Here is a 21,474-nt window from a genome sequence, read left to right on the forward strand (position 1 = left end):
TGTTTGAGTGGACTGTACTAATTGGTTTCAGTTCTTAGCTTTGGGCACCCATTGTCTAGATCTATCCTCTGAGCTGGGCACGTAGCATCCTCAGGAACTCGCCCAGCTCTGCTTGCAAAAGATCATCACAGCTGAGCTTGTCAACTGTGTTGCCCTTCCCTCAGGAAAATACTGAGTGTCCACCCACCCGCTCAGTGACTGCATGCGATTCTGTCTAACTGGATGTGGTCTGGGGGTCTTGGGAGCGGTTGGAGTATATAAGTTAGGGAAGACTGAATTCAGGAAGAGGCCTCCATCTATCTACAAAGCTACCAGGAGGACATCATTCATGCTGGGTAGAGACCTTCCCATGTTGCCTGTGACCTGTTACCCATGAACTGTAAGTAACCCTAATAAAATAGTTGGCGAACTTCAGTGGATTGAACTTTGAGACCTTATGGGGAAGCTGTGAAGCTCCCTTCAATGGCCCCATCCCCACCAAACGACAATCTTATGACAGCATCTTCCTTGGAGACACCATCTTTCTGTTCCGGACCTTTCCCCCTCCTCAGTTGGGAAGCTAGTTTTTAAAAAAAGATTGATTTTGAATTTTGATTGTGCGTGGTGTGTCTGTGTGACTATAGGCTATGAGTGTGCAGGTACTGGGATGTTAGAACCTCTTGAGCTGGACTTACAAGCGGTGTGAGCCACCTAACATGTATGGTAGGAAATGAATTTGGGTCCTCTGGAAGAGGAGCAGGTACTTTTAACCACTGAGCCATCTCTCCAGCTCAGAGAAGCCGGTTTCTTAACAGAGAGTCTCACTATCACAGAAAAACTAGACTCCCTCGGAGAAGGGGTCTTTTCAGGGAAGACAAGAAACCCACGCAATCTCAGCAAGACAGAGTTGACCATCTTACACTAAGGAAATGGATCTGACTGTGTAGGAAGGGGGAGATATATACACTTTTATTTATTCGTTGGCTTTTTGAGACACAGTCTCACTATGTAGCCCAGGCTGCCCCAAAACAATTAACCCCCCCTGCTGAGTTTAGCTTGAAAAGCCTAAAACACCAGGCTTGGTAGTCTTACTTATTTTTAACCGTTTGTTCTTTATTTTATTTAGCCTATTAATACCCTCACTTTTCTTTGTGTGTTTGAGATGGTCAAGAGGCCTGAAGCTGTTCGAAGCACAGAAAGGATGTCTAGGTCACATGGTGAGAGCCAGCCCATCAAGTAACAGGAGCCGCTCACACCGTTCATTGCATACAGTTTATTTCACTAGACTGCAATTTTATACACAGTATGAAGGGGTTTCTGGGTAGCACATATAGAGTTTACTTCCTGTAGTGCCGAGGACCCAATTTTTATTTTATTCTTTACAGTATATCATGATACCCTATTATTAAAACATTGTTTGGTGAATTTTTCCAACTACATATAAACGGAGATTTACCACACACACGGTGCAAAGAATGTCTTCATAACATATTGGAATCACAAAGCGTGAATCTAAAATACACCACTGTAATTAGAACGCTACTTTCAAATCACAATGCCCCACGCCAAAGCAGCCATGTGCTGAATCCCCGGAGAAGTCAAAAGCGGTTTGGTGGACTCAGTGGCAGAGGCTTTGAGCTACGATTTCAAAGGAAATCTTTTAAGAATCACAAGTTAACAATTTCAAAATGTCTTCCGTTATCTGTTTAATATTCTCAGAGTAAAAAAACGAGACATTTTAAAATTTATAGTCTTTAAACAAAGCGAATAAACCCAAGCCTCCCTAAACTGAAAGGCTAAGGCTGTAATACTAGATTTCGTAGAAACCTAAGGAAAACCTTATATATGGGAGGTGGAAATAATTCTAAAGGGAATGACATTTCTTTGAGACCATCTTGGATCATTGCCCCTCCAGAAAGGGAATACTATCACAGATGACATATTTCAGCAAAGTGATGTAACAAGCCAAAGAAAGATTGCTTCCTTCTTCCTTCCTTCCTTCCTTTCTTTTTTTGTGGATCAGGGTGGTGGGAAGATCACCAGTTAAATAAGAAACACAACTTCTTAATCAAAGAACCACGTCATCACACACAACAGCCAGGGGTATGGCCGAGAACCTCTCGGTTCCTTTCCCCCCCAAGTTTGAAAGTTCAATAAATAGTAGAAAAATAATCCTTTACTTAGAAATCTTGAGATGCATCATTTAGAGCTCAAGGTGAGTTCAGTACAATAACGGTGGCGTCCAGGCACCGCTGGGAAACAGGAGTGTCTGCCAGCAGTTGGAGGCTCTGGTGTGCTGCGTCCCGCCATTCCCGCCATTGGCTCCAGCTCTCTTCCAGGTCAGGGGTCGAGTGCTTCTGGTGCTGGGAACATTCCCCTGACTCAGTTTCCTTTACAAGTGTCTCTGTTGGAGCTCCATTGGGTCGGTTCATCAGCAGACCCCACCCCCTCCGTTTCAGAACCGGCCTCAGCTTCTCAGGGACTAGGCGGTTTCAGTTTAAACACGCCCCCAGGGGGCAGCAAACCGCCCGGGACAAAGCACAGACACTCAGGGTGTCTTGTGTGGCAGGGCTTTACACCGGCTCATTTCTTCTCGGAGCACTCCGCACCACCCGGTGCCCTTCTGCTTGGGGAGGTGAGGGGACCCGTTAGCACTCGGCATCCACGGTGTGCACTGTCACGGCGGCCTGAAGGTGGTGGCTGTGATGGAGGGTGGGATGTTGGGAGCGGTAGTGGTAGAACTTGTGACTCAGGAGGGCTGCAGTCTGAGGTGGGGTGTCCAGGTCCAAGTCCTCGTCATGGTTGCCTACATCCACCCCTGCTGACAAGGGGTCGTTGTTGCAGGGAGGGTTCTCGCTGTCTTCCTGCGGGCTCATGGTGCTGTAACCTAGGAAAGGAACAGCATAGCCTCAGGACACAGAGCAGACCGACTAGGAGGCTGGGGTGTACTCCGGTGCTAGGGACACTTAGGTGCCCAAATCTGCACGTGACCAGATGTTGACCAGCGGATGCTGAGGTATTTTAATTTGAAGGCGATCTAGAGGAAACCAGGGTTGGTTTGTATTTTTCTAAAAACAATTGATCACATATACACAACCATGTTAAATAACCGAGAAAGCTGGGGGAAACGAACAAGAGTCATCGCTCCACCCCAAACCCCCTGGCCAGTGACTGCCCCACGGTGAAATCACCCCACAGACCCCATTATATGTAGGTACCCATCTTGGCGTCCTGGGGTTGGTTCATTTTCCTACGCTCCTAAAGACTACAATGGTAATTTCCTCTGCATCATACAAACCACTAAAGCAGGCGATGGGCAGCTTCAGGGGGTGTGAATAAGATGCACGCTGGTTGGGCTAGCGGGTGATACTGAAGGGCGAAATGCTCATGGCATGTCAGGGAGGGTCTAACACATTATTATTATGGGATGTCAGTAAGGGTCCAATCCGCTATCACCATGGAGTGTCAGTGAAGGTCCAATCCGCTATCACCATGGAGTGTCAGTGAAGGTCCAATTCGCTATCATTATGGGATGTCAGTGAGGATCCAACTTATTATCACCAGCACCGACATCGACGGCAAAACACAGGTCAGTGATTCCTGTCTAACCGGCTCTTTCTTAATCCCCACTGCAGAAGGGAGGCAGCCAGAGAAGGGAACCTCGTCTAAGGTTCTAGGGCTCAATGAAACATCCAATTCCCATCTAACCCAGAGCAACTAGAAAGGAATCCACTCCTCTCTGTGGAAGCTGGCCCGCAGTGTTTAAACATTGATTCCTTTCAGCATCCTAAGGAATACATGTTTCAAAAGCAAATACCCTAGTTGATCAAAGGATATCTCTCTAAGAACCTTGGCATATTTTTAAATATTGCAAGAAAAAAAAAAACCACCAAAAAACCCCATGTCTTCTAAACGTTTTGAGAAGTGACAGCTCATGAATAGCTTCCTTGCTCCTCACTGTCAATCAGCCCTCATCCATGGGTAAGCACTAGTCACATTTGGGACTGAAAAATTGATATGCTTGCATTCAGCCGAGCAGGAACAGTGTATGGTTAGAAAGGTATGCTCCGTGCAGAAGTGAGAAAGGCAATCTATGTCCCCAGCAAAACAACCCAACCGAAGGATTATTTAACAGCAGGTTCAAAGCAAAGAATATATAGTAGGTGCCTCCTAGGTACAAGCCGCTCTGCTAGGCTCCAGAGGTACAAAACCCTGGTCCTAGCGGAGCTAACAAGCCAGTGTTTGAGACAAGCGAGAACCCAGGGCGCTAGATCACTCTTTTACCGTGGACTGTATGGGGTTGGGGTGGGGGGTGAGGTGACAAATCAAATCGCCTTGTTTCCCTCCGTTAATGACTAAAATTGAGGGTAGACAGTAGTGAGAACTAGAGCTGAGGTTCAGCTGAAGCCCAGAAGGAGGACTAACTCATTCTGGCTAAAGGAATGAGGAGGTCATCACACGTCCACTCGGGCGTTGCCGGGTGAACACGAGTTTGGTCAAGTGTAGCCAGGTGGTGGCGGCACACACTTTTAACCCCAGTACTCTGTAAGCAGAGGCAGGTGGGTCTGAGTTGGAGGCCAGCCTGGTCTACAGAGTGAGCTCCAGGACAGCCAAGGCTACACAGAGAAACCCTGTCTCGGAAAGCAAAACAACAGAGTTTGATAAAGGCGGTATATGCAAACAGGAGAGCAGCCCCAGAGGTATGGTGCCGGGAAGCGATGCCTCCATGATGTGGCTTGGATGTGTGTTAGCAGGGACCTGAGAGCAGACAAGCGGAAGTGGAGAGGCAAAGCCCAAGCACAGAACACATGCTAGAGTAGACCACAGGTGCACAGGCTCCCTATGAATGGCTGGCTCTGGTCAGAGATCCACTGACAGTTTGGGGGATGGATGAAAGGGTCTTACTACATAGCCCAGGCTAGCCTGAAACTCACTAAATAGCCCAGGCTTGCTTCAAACTTGAGATTGTCCTGCTCCGCTTTGCCGGGGTTAAGAGAGGTTCACCACCTTGTCTGACTAGCCAACTCTTCCTTATTTGCTGCCTTTGCACTCCTAACATTGAGCACAATGTCTCACATAGAGGGGGCTCTTCATAGCAAAACCAGCCAGGTCCGTAGGTACTGGCCTGTAAATGAGGCAGGAAGATTGCCGGTTCAAGCTAGCTGAACTATAGAACAAAGTCAAGGCCAACAAGAGCAGCTTAGATCCTGTTTCAAAATAAAAACTGAAAAAGGGTTCCCTCAGGGGGAGACCACTTGCCTAGCATGTAAGATGCCTTGGGGTCAATTCCCCAAACTATAAAAACAAGCAAGTGAGCTTCCAAACACTAGTCACGCTGTAATTCCCCCAAGTACTGGCATCACTGAGTTTTCTGTTACCTGTGGCTTTGCATGTCATGTCTCATATAATTAGGAAGACTTGGAAATCCAATTTTCCCGACCCAGTGGTTTCCAGCGTCTAGTGATACTCTGTAATTATTTGCCTCATTGTGATACCATTGCGTCTGGATCCGAAAAGGCTCCTGTGTTGGGGGCTTGGAGATCGTCTGCCGTGCTTCGGGAAGGGGACTTCAAGATGGCTTCACCCTCATTAGTGGATCAATCCCTTGACAGATTCAAACCTTGCAGCATCAGAGGGAGGGGGTGGAATGGAGGCAGTGGGGTCTAGTAGAGGAAGCATGTGACTGGAGGCTTGTCCTGGAAAGCTGCACCTCGCTGGGCACCGCGAGGAGGCAACCTCACACCACCCCGTCCTCAACCATCACGGTCTGCCTTGCCACGGCCCAGAAATAACATGGCCAGCCAAACACGAACAGAGACTCATGAAACCGTGAGCCAAAACGCAGCTTCACTCTCTGAAACGACTCCTCTAACTCTCTGCAAACGACCAACAACCAACAACCAACACAGGCGCTATCACCCTTCACGCTACACTGCCTATTTTCTAGCATGGGAGTGGAAATCCCAAGGGGCCAGCGAGGTGTAGAGAAGCAGGTGGAATAAACGTGTTCTCTTTTCTTTCTTTGCAAGTCTTTCTTATGGGTGTGTGTGGTAGGAGTGTGAGTGTGGGCATGCTTGTATAGAGGTCAAAGGACAATCGCCAGTGTCCGTCCTTGCTGCCCACTTTGCTAGAGGCAGGGTCTCTTGTTTGCTGCTGTGGACATCAGGCTGGCCCTCACACAAGCTCCCCAGGGAATCTGCTGTCTTCATCTCCTACCTCATCCCAGGGACTCTGGTCTTACAGACCGGGCTAATGTACCTGGCTTAGTGGGGGTTCTGGGTATGGAAACTCAGGTGCCCCTGGCTTTGCAAACCACGAATCCCTTTCCCCAGGCCACAGACACTTTCTCATTAAACAAACAAACCATGTGTCTGGTGCAAGGCAGTTGTGCTCAGCACCGAGAGCTGGGAGGAATCATGAGGACGGACAGGATCCCTGGCCACGGAGCACAGTAGAAATGCTATTTAAATACAAAGGACCTCTGGCAGCACTTGTAAGCCTATGCTGAAAAGCATTTACGAAGATAACTTCAAGTAAGACACTTGTTTTAGGAATGAGGCCAGGCACCCATAAGGAACAGAAGCCCCAAATTGGGCTTCTGTACTTTGGCATTCTGTTTATGTGTTTACAGTCTATGGTTCCTGAGAAACTATTTGTGAGACAGCTAGGCTCCTCCAGGGGCTCATGCGCCATCTTGTGGTCACAAAGAGTAACTGTAGGAGAGTGTCTCCAGGATACGGTCTGCTTTTGATTAGGTTTTTGTTCATTTGTCTTAAAAAAGGTTCCTTGTAATTGCCAAGGATGAGGAAGAAACCCCGTTTTCAAAAAGAAAATGTTGCTTGCTATATACATATATGCAAACATATCAGTCTAAATGTGGCTGTAAAGTTTCTAATGAGGACGTAACTGCAATATAAACTCACAAGGAGCAAATAAACATATGCTGGCATTTTTAAACTTAAAAATAAGCCAGTGAATATTAGACAGAACATGCTATTTTCTAGAGAAAAAAGAGACAAAGCAGACACACGGCTACAAAGGTATTTAGTCTCTCAACCTGTGAGGCTTACCTTTTGCTGAAAAAAAAAAAAACCACTTTAAATTGTCTTAGACTATTGAAAAAAGTGTGGCTGGGGTGTTTGCAAGACAGAGTTCTTGCCTAGCACACATCAGATCCTGGTTTTGATTCCCAGCAGCAAAGGAAAACCACTTTTGTTATATTTTAAAACACGACCTTGCGAGCTATTCCTAAATCAATAAGCAGCCTTGGGCCTCCAAGTTTAGTAACAGCAGTTTTTATCTCTAGGAACGTCACTATGCAGCTTCCCAGGGGCCTAGGCTTTTACTAGTCACTCATATGCACACACGTGTGCATCTGCACACACACTTGCACATGTACGCATAGCACAACCCAGAACCCCGGTACTACCGCCTCACCCGCTCAGCCCTTCCTTGGAACACGAACTACTTTCCCTGCCCCCTTTGTTCACTCCAGAAATCTGTCTCATTCCACCTGGGTCTCATGAACACGTGCCTGCATTTCTGGGTTCCCCTAGAACATAACCAGGGAGGACAACACCCATAGGGTCAGCCTGAGCCCGAGCGCCTACCACGTTCTCCCCTTTAACCTTCATGAGAACTTTACCAGGTAGAAAAACTGGATCCTAGTATTCAGTTACGTATTTTTTTTTGGGGGGGGGGGGCAGAGTGTCGTTATGTAACATTGGCTGGCCTGGAACTTGCTGTATAGATCAGCTTACCCTATACTTTAGAGAGATCCACCTGCTTTTGCATGCCAAGTGCCGGGATTAGAGGTGTGTGCTCCCACACCTGGCTATTCTACTTTAAGGACTAAAACATCTCACTAAACTCTAAGCAGCTTGTTGTAAAAACAAAAGAGGTGGTGGACTCTAAAGTGAACGTGTTGCTGTCTTGAGGGGGTTCCTCTTGCTCACCCCCACCCCCACCCCCAGTGCCCCACACACGACAGTACAAGCATGACACAGGAGAATATCATTCAGAACCAAGTTGACAAAACAATCGATTCTATTTCCTCCTTAACGCACATGTAGATTTTATCCTGCTGGCATAACAGGGTCATTCAACTGATGGGTCACTTTTTTCTTAGTGACCTGCTGTATTGGTTCAGGAATACAACAGCCTACAGCTAGGCTCCGTTGATTTAATGATGTATTTGGGCTATGGGGACTCTCAACACCCTCTTCCTCTAGTGGTTTATTCTGTCTGCATGAGAAACTTTTTTTTTTTTTTATTCCTCGGGGATAATAGGGATCCAATTAGTGAGAGAAAAGAGAGACAGTGAGCCTTGCCACGTTCCTGGCTTCAGGTACTCATCCTCTCCGCTTTATCTAAGCTGGGGCTTCAGACACCATCTCAGTAAGACAGGGGAAGAAGCTGGGGAACATTTTGTCACTCCAGATTCTAATTTGGTATGGATGCTACAAGAGAGGGAGAGCTGAGATTCAGCGTTTCCGCTGAATAAGAAATTATTTCTGCTGAACTTGAGTAGCCTCAAACCTGTGTTAGTATTCAAAAGAGAAGGCGCAGACTTGCCAAGCAGAAGAACTTACACAGGTTCAAAGGATTATTTGGGGGGTGTAGGGGGGGGAGGTGTAGAAGAGGCAGGAAGCCAAGAAACTGAAAAATTTAAGTTCTGCTTCAGTTCTCCATAGAAACTTGGAGCTTCTATTTAGTTGGTGGGAACAAGGTCATTCAGAGCCCAATCCAAGGTCCCTGGTTTACCAGGCTGGGCTGCAGCATCTCACGTTTTCCAATGGGAGACTGCATCCCTGTGGTGGGGTCAGAGGGATGCCCGTTGCTCGGAGGGATGTCAGTTCCTGTGCTTTTTGCATACAAATAGAAACACTGTTTGAAGGCATTTTTTTTTTTTTTCTTTCAGGATAGGTGTGGGAAAAGCCGAGGGGGAGAAAAAAAAGTTTAAATAATTATCTAGGCATATACAAAGACTCAGCTCTGTGGAAACTAGACAGCAAGCTTCAAAAATGAAACATTCTTTCACTCTGGCTCTGTTTTTGAGTAACACTGGCGGTGATGATCTCAGACCAGGACTTATCTACTGTTCCTTATGACAAGCAATGAGAGAGACATCAAGAACGTGAGAGGCTCTATGGTGTGGCTGGTCTTTGGGACAGGACATGGGACTTCCTAGGACATGGATTTGCTTGGTACTTCATACCCCCTCAGTCTTGACTTTTCCTGCAATTAATGTAAACCGACAACTTTGTACACGCTCATTCTTTTCTTAGTCGTCCTTCCAAGGCTCGGTTGCAAAGGTTTCTTCATCAAAGCTTTTGAGCCTGGCAGTCATGGGGGAGGACAGAGCTGAGGACAGAGGACAGTTTGTCTCTGATCCAAGAAAATATGTTGACGATGCTGACACTGGCCCACTAGCAACATTAGAGCCTAAAACACATGGGGGTTCCATGCCCCAAGTATGACCCTTTAGTGACAGTATGATTTTGAAATGTTCCCCACACCCTCACGTTTTGAGTACTTGGTCCCTTAATAACACTATTTTGGAAAGTTCTGGAAAGTCTGGGAGTTGGGCCTTGGCTGAAGGAAGTGGGCCAGTGGTGATTGGTTCTTCATTTATATGTTCCCCCTTCACCTCACCTGCCCCTGGCCATGATGGTCACAGCTGTCCTCTTCCACATGTCCTTGCCACTATGTTTTACCCTCAAGATACCAGCTCAACTAACTAGCAACCCAATTGAAATCTTTTGTTGTTGTTGTTGAGACAAGGTTTCTCCATGTAACCCTGGCCATCCTGGAAACTGCTCTGTAGATCAGGCTGGTCTTGAACTCCGAGGTCTGCCTGCTTTGCCTCTCAAAGGCTGGGATTAAAAGTGTGTGCCGCCGCCGCCTGACAAACTGAACCCTCTTAAACTAGGAGCCAAAAGGAATAATTCCTCCCTGAAGCTGCTTTGTCAGGTATTTGGTCACAGCTATGCAAAAGGGTCAAAAACACACTTTAAAAAAATTACACGTAGAAACCCTGTCTCGAAAAACCAAAAAAAAAAAAAAAAAAAAAAAAAAAAAAAAAAAAAAAAAAAAAAAAAAAAAAAAAAAATTACACGTGTGTGTATGTGTGTGTGTGTGTGTGTGTGTGTGTGTGTGTGCTTGTGCACTGTGATGTGTGGAGACCAGAGGGTAACTTGTGGGAATCAGCTTCTTCCTCTCCCACCACATGGGTCCCATGGATGAAACTTAAGTCACCAGGCTTGGATGCAAGAGTCTCTACCCATTGAGCTATCTCACCAACCCCCACCTGCTTTATGGAGAAAAACTTGAAAGCAGTTTGTGTGGCCAGGGCCATCTAGCTTGAGCCTGGAGTATTGGGACGCGAGAAAACTCCCTATGCGGTTTCCTCAATGCCATGCTCGAGTGCATCCTTCAGGGAGACTATGTCAAAATAAGTAAGTACTGAACTGGAGAAAGGGAGAGAAAGAGTGCGCTCCAGCCCCCCACAGGAGTAGCCCAAGCTCCCGGGGAGGGGGAGGGGGGAGAGGGCTTCTAGCACAGAGGACCAGGCCTTACCGTGATCACTTTCAGTCCCCGAGCGGCCCCAGTAGCGTCGTCTCCTTTCTGGACTGTGTGCGTGTCGCTCCATGACCGCAGCGATGAACCGAGTGTTGCTGACTATGGGAAGCCAAGGACAGTTAGCGTCACTCTTGGGTCAGTACCCTCACTGTTTCCACCCCTTTGCTCTGAGCACGCTCGCTCACATGCTGGAGGAGTTATTCTTTGAAGAGTTAGAACAGAGAATTTTATAAGAATTTTAAGGATGAGGGGAGCTGGTTTGGAGCTCTCCGGTGGGGGGGGGGGGAGGGCACTTAGCCACCCATCTCCAGCCTGCTGATGCAGGCCGAGGGTTAGGCAGCTAAATGCCAAGGGGGCTGGATGACAGAAGTCTCTCTTTATAAAGGAAGCACGTTTCCCTTACCCCGAGTTGTGTATACTAATTAAGGGACCATAGAAAAAAACCTATTCAAAGAAACTTCCCTTTCTAAAACACCACGTTGGAGAAGTAATGAGAAGGGGGGCTTTAGGCCAGAGCAAATGCAAAAGATCACATCAAAAAAGGCTTCTGAGGTATTCTGAAACAAAGCAGAGAGCCACACTTATTCCTAAGGAAGAGGGAGGGGAAAAAAAAAACCCCACCATGTCAAAGCTTCTTAAATTTTAATACAAGCCAAAAGGACATAAGAAAGAATATTTATTTTGGATTAGCCTCCCGCTGACACAAGCTGCAGGAGGCGGCAGATACTCACTGATGCCCCTGTCTTCGTGGCTGTCATCGTCCCTTTCATCTCTGTCATTCTCCAGGTTGGACATACGCACTGACATTTCTGTCCATCATTAGAAAGAGAGAAACATGACTATTTAATCAAACAAAATCACTGGCTTTAATATCCTGCCGAGCACAGGTTTGACGGCCAGGTGACAGCATTCCATCAAGAGTGAGTTCAAGGTGTGTGTCGGGGGGAGTGGGGGGATGGATAGAGAAGTATGGTAGGATGCTCGCCTCGAATGTGCTGGGGTCTATTCCCAGGCGCTCGCTCTCTTTCTCCCCCCCCCCCCCTCTCTCTCTCTCTCTCAAAGAAAAACAATAGTGAGCTTACGAGAGAATGAATGGATGCCCCTGTCTGTTACATCTTTCTAGTAAGAGACGGATGGAAGAACAAGAGAATAAAAACGAGCAACCCCTAGAATTGAGTTCTGAAGACGGAAATGAAACTGATGGAGGTCAACTCATCTTTAATCCTCTACCAAAGGACTTAAGCAGAAGTGGGGTCCAAACCATCACTGGCTTGTGTGTAAAAACGCTACAGGACGGTCAGGTGCTAGGCAACACTGGACGCCAGCTGCCCTCACCTAAGACAGGTGTGGGCGGTACCCCTGTTACCATGCCCTGTCAGGGTTGTTGTCATAGCAACATCGAACACCAATTTGTCACTAGTGCTGCAAGCTGAGTTGAGTGGCCACAATGATTGTGAGTTGAGTTCACTTTCATAAAGGCCAGGCTAACACATCTCTGGGGACTTCGGAGAGGGTGGGGAGGGGTTTTGAGTAGAGATGGCAGACTTAAAACGCTGGCAACTAAGCCATGGCTACAGACGAACTCTTTCATAGCGGGCTTTGATGATGGATCTTGTTTCAAAAGATCAGATTATTCAAATGTGATCATTCTTACTCTGTACAGGGAGGGACGCAATAGAACTAATTGATATTCTTGACCATACAGATCGGGGGGGGGGTGTCCCTGATTTGCTTGGGTTCAGACCTGCAAGGGAGCATGTTGACACAGTCTCTGTCAGCACCCCAGTTCCCCAGCTCAGCTTACGGTAGAAGTAGGCCACGGAGTGGGGTAGGGATGAGGATGTAGGTAGCATCTAGAAAGAACCTAGGACTTTCTGGGTAGTCAAAATAGGGCATGCAGAGTTTAGGCACTGAAGAAGGCATCAGGCTTTGGGGGACTGCAGATGTCACGCTGCCCTTACAGTTGAAGAGGCTGGACCACCTAGAAGAGGCTCTCTGCACTCACCTTGAGCTGCAAGAGGAGACATGTGCTGGTGGCTGCGGCGATGGATCTGGTGGCGGTAAGCATACACGGCAAGGACCAGTACCATGATACAGCCCATGATCCCTCCGGCCACAGGGCCCACGGGGGCGCTCTTAATCATGTTTAGCGTGATCACCTCGTCACCTTCAGAGGATACAGGAACAGATGCACCCTGTCAAGATCCCCCAAGTGCGGGAGGGAGGTAGGGATGGGGGGAGGGCAGTGAGGTAGGAAGGACCAAAGTGGGATGGGTTGGGGCGGCGAGCTCAGCTGCACTCCCAACTTCTCATTGACACACGAGAGGGTGGGAGTGGAGGCTTCCTGGGATTCCCGGTTCTCAAACATTGGCAGCTATACAGAGCCTGAGCACAGATACTGAGCATTGCTGCAAAGAGTAAGCAGAGAAAACTGCTTCCACACAGGCGCTGCCTGGTGCTGACGGAATCCTGGCTGCTCTCCGAAGGGGAAATCTCACCTAGCAGAGGAAAATGAGGCGGGCCTCTCTGGGGGACAGATGAACTACCCACTCAAATGAGAGACAGGAAGTACAGTGAGTCTGTGTCTCACAGACCAGGTTGCGGGGTGGGGGGGCCTCCTTGTAAGCACAGAAAGTAACCTTTGGAGTATCAACTATGTGTCAACTATGTCCCTGCCTGGTTCACATGTAACACAACAGCTCAACTCCTCCTCTCCACAGAAGGGATTCTCTCTCTTCAGTCAAGTTAGATGTGAAGATATTAAAAAGCAAGACATAGATGATCCCTAATTTGCGATGATTGTAATCAGCTGTCAACTCTGTGACACTATAAAAGCAATAAAGAAATCAGTAGAAGCGACACAGACTTTGGAATCTTGATCTTTCCTTGGGCTTGTGAAATGCAGGATATTCTCTTGATACAGGCTATGGCAGTTCCTGGCCAGCCATGGGCTCGCAAAGGTTAAATAACCAGCATTGTGTTATTGAACTGTGCTGTTAGGTTATATAACATTCAGCAGTCTGAGGCAATAAACACAATTTGACTTTTTTTTTTCCAACCCATGATAGGTTTATGGGGCCCTAACTGTATCCCAGGCTGAGAAACATCTACATTTACTAGTGGCTTGAATATTGGTGACTCAGTTTACCAGCTAAGAGTGAGTGAAGACGTGGTACCGATTCTGGGAAGAGACGAAAAAGAAGAGTCTTAATGAGAAATACAGACTCTTCGGTAGTAGTATTGTCAAGGACCTGTGTCCTGATCCCAGGGTCTCATCTCTTTGGGGTATCCCTGCCCCTCCCTAAGCTGCTGTCGCAGCCGAGTAGCTCTGGTGTGTGCTGAGCCCACTGTCCTCAACAGTGATGCGTGGCAGAAGATGCCTACCCTGTATAGGTGGTAAGGAAAGGAAGGAGAAAGGGACCGCTGTGGGAGGGAACAGCCCGCTGCAGGCCCCACGCTTCCGACAGCTGGGATGCACATTCAAGCGGACTCCGGAGTTCAGTCATGTGGAAATCAGGCCCGAGTTTCTCAGAACAAGCTTTATGGGAATGCATTCCAGGCTTGCAAAATTTGGCAGCGTGGTTGGCTGCTCCCTGCACAGTGTATGTAGCCAGCTCTGAAGGTGATTATCTGCCCTGGTTTTGTAACTAAGGATGACTGGCCAACGAAGCAGGGGAGCTGGGAAGAAGATTATTAAGATCTTTGTCCCAGTAGACAGGCGGAAGATGGCATTCACGAGTCAAACCAGCGTGGGCTCCTAATCAACATACCGATGGCCCCCATGTCATCCACGTAGGGACTTTTGGCTCCCACGATCCCTCCGAAGCATTCTTTCTGAGGCGCACAGTAGGATTTGTCCAGGTGAGTCTTCCCGTCGCTGTCCACCACACACCACTCGCAGTCCAGCACCCCGAAACAGTCCCTGCCGAACAGACGGGGTTTCAGAAAGCCGCGCAGGCAGGAGAGCAGGCCAGCTGGCCTTCAGCTGGACCTCGGGGCTCACCTCCTTACTCCTGCTCTGAGCGGCTGTGTGCCAAGTCCCTTTCCTTATCAAGTGGGGACAGCGGTCATTTACCCGGGGATGGCTACTGGATGGCCTCTTGGCCACTTGGAAATGAGAGAAGGCCAAGTACTCCCTGAGTGACCTTATAACCTCCCCACGTGGCTTAGTGTGGTCTTGTTCAAAATCATCTCAAAGCATCAAAGGCAGGTAGAGTCTAGGTTTGTTTGCTTTTGGTCTAACAAACCCATGTCATTATTATTTTTTTTTTTAAAGGAAGGAAATAATAGTCAAATACATTCAGGAAACAGTCTGTTTAAAAGAGATTTGCTCACTGCTGGTCTCTTAGGCTGGGTGCATGGTGATGCTCCGAGAAAATGACCTGGGTGACAGTCTGCCTGTACCTGAATGCAGCGTAACAGCCCACGTTAATCAGTTCAAGGGTAGCCCTTTCCTCCACTCAACCAACACAAGGCCAACTGTGCCCTCACGTCACCCGATCACACGGCAAACAGCAGCTAGCTTCCTCTTCCCCTATCTGCCATAGCCACAGCTCCATCTTAGTTCAAACCCTCTATGGGGAGCAGCCCATAGCAGGGGACACAGGGTGTTTAGTTCTCAAAACTGCCCTGGAGCAGATTTGCTCTCTATGAAGGGAAGTTATGAAACCTTGTTGGCTGCTGGCTCCAGTTGGGAATCTCAGGAGATCCTACTCCCTTGCAACATCTGCATTTTGCTTATTAAAACAAACAAACAAACAACAACAAAACACTTTCCACCCCACAGCAGAAACCTTAATTTTTTTTTTTTAAAGCCTATAGCACAAATGCCAAATCCCTGTAACCAGTGGGAATGGAACATTTAATCTGGGAGACAAAAGGCTTATGGCATAAGACTCATCCTCCCTCTCCCAAAGGCCAGGCAGCAGGAGCTCGGTGGACCTGGCACTGCTCTCAGGGAGGTCTCTTACCCACTTTCCAGTCTCTGGTTGCACCTGCTGTTGACACACTGGTGCAGGGCGTCCTGCAGGCCGGGGTCGATAGCTGTGTACGTCACTGGTTCCTGGTGCACCTCACAGCTTGGGTTTCTATGAAGGAATCCAGCATGGAGGTTAGAAGCAACGACACCCATATTCCAAACCCCTAGTCTTAGATAAGGTTAGCAAAATCTGAGGTTTTATTATTTGGACGGCTGGCTTTGCCACTCAATGAAACCTTGGGCCAATCCATTTAAATACTCTGTTGTTTAATTTGTTTGTATTTGTATACAATAGAAATCATATGTGCTTCTATGTGCATACCCACACACACTGAAATCATAAACTCTCAACATAACAGGAATGAATAAAACCAAAATGTGTTCAACCTTCTGTGTTTACAATCCTCAACCTTACTTTTCTGGGGTAACATTGTGAATAGGATTTAATGAGGACCCCTTTCAGACACCCTTTTTTATGTTTTAACAAATGTGTATTATATTAATAGACATACACACACACAATACCATGTGTTTCCTTTCAGTTCTAGGAGAGGAATCTAGTACAGTCATTAAGAGCTTATCAATAATATTAATAACACCGTTTCATGCATCAGCACAGGTATGTGCACATATGAAAAGCATCTGTATACTTACACAGTTAATTAAAAAAACTGACTCAAGCCGGGTGGTGGTGGCTCACGCCTTTTAGCCCTGCACTTGGGAGGCAGAGGCAGGTGGATCTGTGAGTTCGAGGCCAGCCTGGTCTACAAGAGCTAGTTCCAGGACAGTAACCAAAAAGCTACAGAGAAACCCTGTCTCGGAAAACAACAACAACAAAAACAACAACAACAAAACCAAAAATAACCTGACTAAATATGTATAAAGTACTTAACACGTGGCAGATGTGTAGAAAATACTTGCATGAATCTCCGGTGACTATTTACTTTTACTCTGTTGGGAGTCTTTCTTCTCTATTACTCTCTTATTTTTTGAGGCAGGGTCTCTCACTGAATCTAGAGCTCAATGATTTGGCCAGATTGCTCAGCTAGTAAGCCCTTGGGATCTGCCTGTCTGTTCCCTGGATTGCTGGGGCTATAGGCATACGCTACAAGACCTCATGTTTGTGTGAACTTTACCCACTGACCCATCTCAGCCGTCCTCATACGGCTTTAATACAGCAAATATACTTTTGGTATTTCACAACATGTATATTTAAACAACAAATCAGGCATTATTTAAAACTTGGCTTACTAATTATGATTCTTATTAGGACAAAGCACTTTTGTACACTCTTAACCCACAACAAACTTATAGAAAATACCATAGTATAGAGACTATACATATGTATACAAGAACATATATAAATAACATACACACACATACAAGTGTATATATTTTTTACCTGTTCTCGGCATTTGTGAGGTTGCCAGTGCACTCATTGACCTCCAGGGGGCACTCACAAGGGCATTCACATTCATTTTGTTCCATTCTGAAAGGCAAACAGAATCACTAGTTAAGAGGTAGGTGCCAGCAGGATATCATACACACACCAGGGAATTGAGATTTAAAAAAGAAAAAAAAAAATCCTTTGCCAGTTACACTTGACAGTGAAAATGAAGCTGTGGCCAAAAACTTAAATTGCATTTGGCCTGAATCCGCAGCGTGTGATGGTGTCGTGGGAACAGATACTAAAGGCTTCTGTAAACCTGGACTTCCCTCCTCCCCACCTCTTCTGCCAGTGCCTGGCATCGGTTAAAATGTTAAAGAGTCCATGAATAGAACCCAGCCCACCGGTGGCAGTTGAGACACAGACGGTCCACCATGCTGCAAGCGCAGAAGGCAAGGGAGTCGCAGGTCTCGTTGACAATGCCGACAAACGCGTTGGTGCCTGGGATCCTTGCCAAGCGGTACTTAGAACAGTGGCTGCCATGTACAAGGTTTGTCAAGTCGCCCTGCAGGAGAGAGGAGGAGGGTCAGGACCCACAGACAGCAGTGTGAAGACTCGGCCCTCTCAGGCAGAAAAGACAGGATAGCTTGAATTGTGATTATAAAAAGCAGCACACAGCCACTATTCAAGACTTTTAGTATTTGTGGAAGACGGAATAGGGTGTTGGAGGCCCTGGTGCTGGAGTTACAGGTGGCTGTGAGCTACCTGAAATGGCTGCTGAGAACTTGGAACTTCTATAAGAGCATTGTGAGTTCATATCACTGAGATATCTTTCCAGCCCCTACAGACACTGTTTAAAATGTGGCCCAGAGAACACCGCTTGTTAAAAAATTTGCTTTTCTCGCTTTGGTGAGAAGAAAAACCTACAGATAAGTCTATCAGTCAAATATGATTTCCATTTAGTAGCTGGTATATGTTATGGAAGTCAGCTTCCAGGAAAATTTCTTTCAAAGCAAACATGATTAGCTACAAACCACATGCTTCTTTCCTTTTAACACACCTTTCTGCTTCCTAAAATAATATGCATAAAAACCAAAGGTTCTTTAGAGACCAGTTGATTTCCTGCTTCTGAAACATTGAAACTGAACTAAGTATTCTCTCTCTTCATTCCGTAACTGGCAGATGTGATGAGTAGCTTCTAGAAGTGCCACGAAAAACTCAAAGGCTGTACCATGAGGTCGTGCAATAACTGTTTTTATGCATTTCTATCAAATTCCCCAGGCAAATTATTCCAAGCCACACTGATGTCCATGTCATTCATCTTTTAATATGTCAATTAAAAATGACCAGGGTTGTGGCAGAGTAGGTTCTTAGACTCTGGACAAGTTTTGTCCTGTGTGAAAGACACACACAGCTTGGACATGCAGTGACAGGGCTTATTATGCAAAAAGCTCCATTATCAGAATGTCCCAATTTCATATAGAGTGGAAATTTCAGCTGTTAAGAAATTCTCTATCCCTGACCTGGTGAGATAGTTCAGTGGGAGAAGATACCTGCCACCAAGACTCACAGCCTGAGTTCCATCTGGGGGACCAACATGGCGGAAGGGAAGACCTGATGCGTGCAAGTTGTTTGTTATTTGTTTAACTATGCAAAGGGGTGTTGCATTTGCTTAAATATGTAAAGATGTGATGCATTTGTTTAACCATGCAAAGATGTGTTGCTGTTTTTGCCTTGCCTGCCTAAGGCACCTGATTGGTCTAATAAAAAAAGGAACTGCCAATAGTGCGGGGAGGAGGTATAGGTGGAACTTTCAGGCAAAGAGAGTAAGTAGGAGGAGGAATTTAGGATCAAGGAAGAAGAAAGAAGAGGAGATGGCAGGGAGACACCAGGGGTGAGTCAGCTAGACACAGAGGACACAGGAAAGTAGGACATGTAGTAAAAAAGGTAGAATGCCCCAAGGCAAAATGTTGATGAGGGGAAATAGATTAAGTAAAAAGAGCTAGTGTGACAAGCCTAAGCTAAACATTCATAATTAATAATGTCTTCGTGTCTTTATTTGGGAGCTGGTTGGTGGCCCAAAGAAAATGCCAACTAGAGTTATCCTCTAACTTCCACACATGTGCTATATGTACATCTGTGTAGCCATACAAATGCAGGATGCAATTTTAAATTAAAACTTAAATCAATTAAATTATTCTATTTCTCATTCAACTAGAATGTGCTTTTCAGAAATGTTTCTACTCCAGCCTTGTGGTTTTGCCTGCAGAGGACTCTGGAAACCACTGAAGAAAAAAACCAGATGCATAGAAAGAGGCAGACTTTCGTATAATAACTATCCCAGCTCTCCTGCAACAGTGCTGCTCACAATGGAGCGGGGTGGAGCAGGGTTGAGCAGGGCGCAAGACGATGTTGTGGACACCATAAAGATTTTCGATTTAATCCAGCACATTAAAATAATTAATTTATTTGTTAAATATTTACTTATTGATAGAGTATGTTCATCGGTGTCCTGCCTGCATGTATGTCTGTGTGAGGGTGCTAGATCTCCCGAGACAGACAGTCATAGGTAGTTGTGAGCTGCCATGTAGATGCCGGGTATTGAACCCATCTGGAAGAGCAGACAGTGCTCTTAATTGCTGAGCCATCTCTCTCCAGCCCCCAAATTAGTTTTCAACTGCACATTTAATGACTAACATACATAAATGCCTAGGTAAATTAAAAATTTGCTTCTTGTAAGTTTTCAAATGTTTAGCTCTGTTGCCATGCCCCCATTTTGTTCCTTCCTAGAATCGTTCCAAAATGGGTAAGAGCAGAGTTAGATATTTAGTCATGGAAACTTTGCAGCAATTCAAATTACGTAGAATGCTCTCAGCGACAAAAACAAACAAATGCTTTCAGGATGACATCCACAAAACTCCCCACCTGGTAAGGTGGGAGACCAAGGACTGACTGAGGCTGGCAGCTAAGCCATCGCTAGGACATACAACATTTGTACAGAGTATGGGAACAGCCCTAAGCAGAAACTTCAAAGGGATAAGGGATGGCTATTCTCAGTCGTCAACTTGCCTACATCTGGAATTAACAAATTAGCTAGAACCCAAATGGCTGGGCACACCTGTGAAGATTTTTTTTTTTCTTAATTAAATCATTTGAAGTGGGAAGACCCACTTCTAAGCTGGATTTATGAGGTGGGAAGATATACATTCAATCCAGATCTTTTGAGGTGAGCAATTCATGTTGAATCCGGGCCACACCTTGATAAAGGACATGGAAGAAGAAAGCTGGCTCGCTCCGCTTGTTCTCCCTAGCAAGTCTATGCCGTCAGTGGTATTAGAGCCTACTTCTGTGGATTCCAGTGTATACTGAAGACAGCCGAGACATCCACCTTAGTGAATTGAACTACTACTGGATTCTTGGACCTTCTATTGGTAGATAGTCATTGTTAGACTAGCTGGACCAAGCCTGTAAGCCATTCTAATCAACTAATAAATCATATATATATAGTGGTCTTCAACCTTCCTAACACTATGACCCTTTAACAGTTCCTCATGTTGTAGTGACCCCCAATCATAAAATTATTTTTGTTACTACTTCATAACTGTAATTTTGCTACTGTTATAAATTGTAAGGTACATATCTGATATGTGACTCCTGTAATAGGGTCATTGGGCTCCCAAAGGGATCACAACCCACAGGTTGAGAACCACTGCTCTGGGGAACCATAACTTATACAGCTGGCATATTAATCAAAGCAGAGTACCAACCCTGTGACCTTCAGACAGTCCCTGTCCCATCCTGGCTTTCTGTCCTCCAGTTACCACGGTGGGAGCTGTGCTAAGGTCTTTCCCCATTCCTGGGATCCTGTGACTCCAGGGCCATGAAGTAGGCACGAGCATTATTCCATTCACCGTTCATGAACAAGTGGGAACATGGGCTTACCACCAGGCTGGTATTGAACTTGTAAGATCTCTGCACTGTCCGGTCGCTGAAGCTGTTGCACAGGTTCTTCTTCACAAAGTTTGGGTGGTTCAGGATGTCGTTTGCCACCAGGGGCTCCTGTCAAGGCCACAGAAGACAAGTGTCACTGAACACGCTTCAGGCTGCCGCAGAGTGGAGCCGACAGGCTTTGGCCAAAGAATACCTTGTGGGTGATGTGTTGCTGCTCCAGAGGCGCATGGCCTTTGGGGTCAACGAGCGTTGGATGAGCCACCAGATAACCCCTGTCCTCCATTATGAAGCACCTGTACCAAAACAAGTGATGACCTTCATTTGTGAGCGGCTGCCATGCTTTCAAAGAACTCTTGACCGCACTAGCCTGAAAACAAACTTATCTAGACGTTTGGGGGACGAAAAAGGAAGGAATCTTGCTAGCCAAGTAGACACCTTTCTCTTGAGGTGATAGACTACCTGGCCTCCAGGTTATGGTCAGAGCCACACATTGCTCTGTGGTCACCTGTACAGTTCATAGAGGATATGCCCACCCAATCCAAGTTCAAGGGATGTGAAATTCATTGGAAGGATATTAGAAGGAGGTGGTTTGCTCTTT

At 46.4% G+C, this 21,474-nt stretch overlaps 1 protein-coding gene across 1 annotated transcript in view; it reads right to left on the minus strand.

The window, feature by feature from the left end:
* Positions 1-1,237: 1,237 nt before the first annotated feature.
* Positions 1,238-21,474, minus strand: part of Cachd1 (cache domain containing 1) — a 231,960-nt gene continuing 211,723 nt past the window's right edge. Inside the window, exons 18-27 of the mRNA XM_041652659.1 lie at positions 21,070-21,169; positions 20,868-20,984; positions 17,330-17,490; positions 16,941-17,027; positions 15,531-15,647; positions 14,331-14,482; positions 12,566-12,727; positions 11,292-11,369; positions 10,558-10,659; positions 1,238-2,866 (exon numbers count right to left, since the gene is read on the minus strand). Coding sequence (XP_041508593.1) covers positions 2,628-2,866; positions 10,558-10,659; positions 11,292-11,369; positions 12,566-12,727; positions 14,331-14,482; positions 15,531-15,647; positions 16,941-17,027; positions 17,330-17,490; positions 20,868-20,984; positions 21,070-21,169 — 1,315 coding nt within the window. The 3' untranslated portion in view covers positions 1,238-2,627. The remainder of the gene's footprint in view (positions 2,867-10,557; positions 10,660-11,291; positions 11,370-12,565; positions 12,728-14,330; positions 14,483-15,530; positions 15,648-16,940; positions 17,028-17,329; positions 17,491-20,867; positions 20,985-21,069; positions 21,170-21,474) is intronic.

Source organism: Microtus oregoni, unplaced genomic scaffold (genome assembly GCF_018167655.1).
Source record: "Microtus oregoni isolate MIOR12 unplaced genomic scaffold, Mior012 000005F_ref0000423, whole genome shotgun sequence".
Taxonomy (NCBI): Eukaryota; Metazoa; Chordata; class Mammalia; order Rodentia; family Cricetidae; genus Microtus; species Microtus oregoni.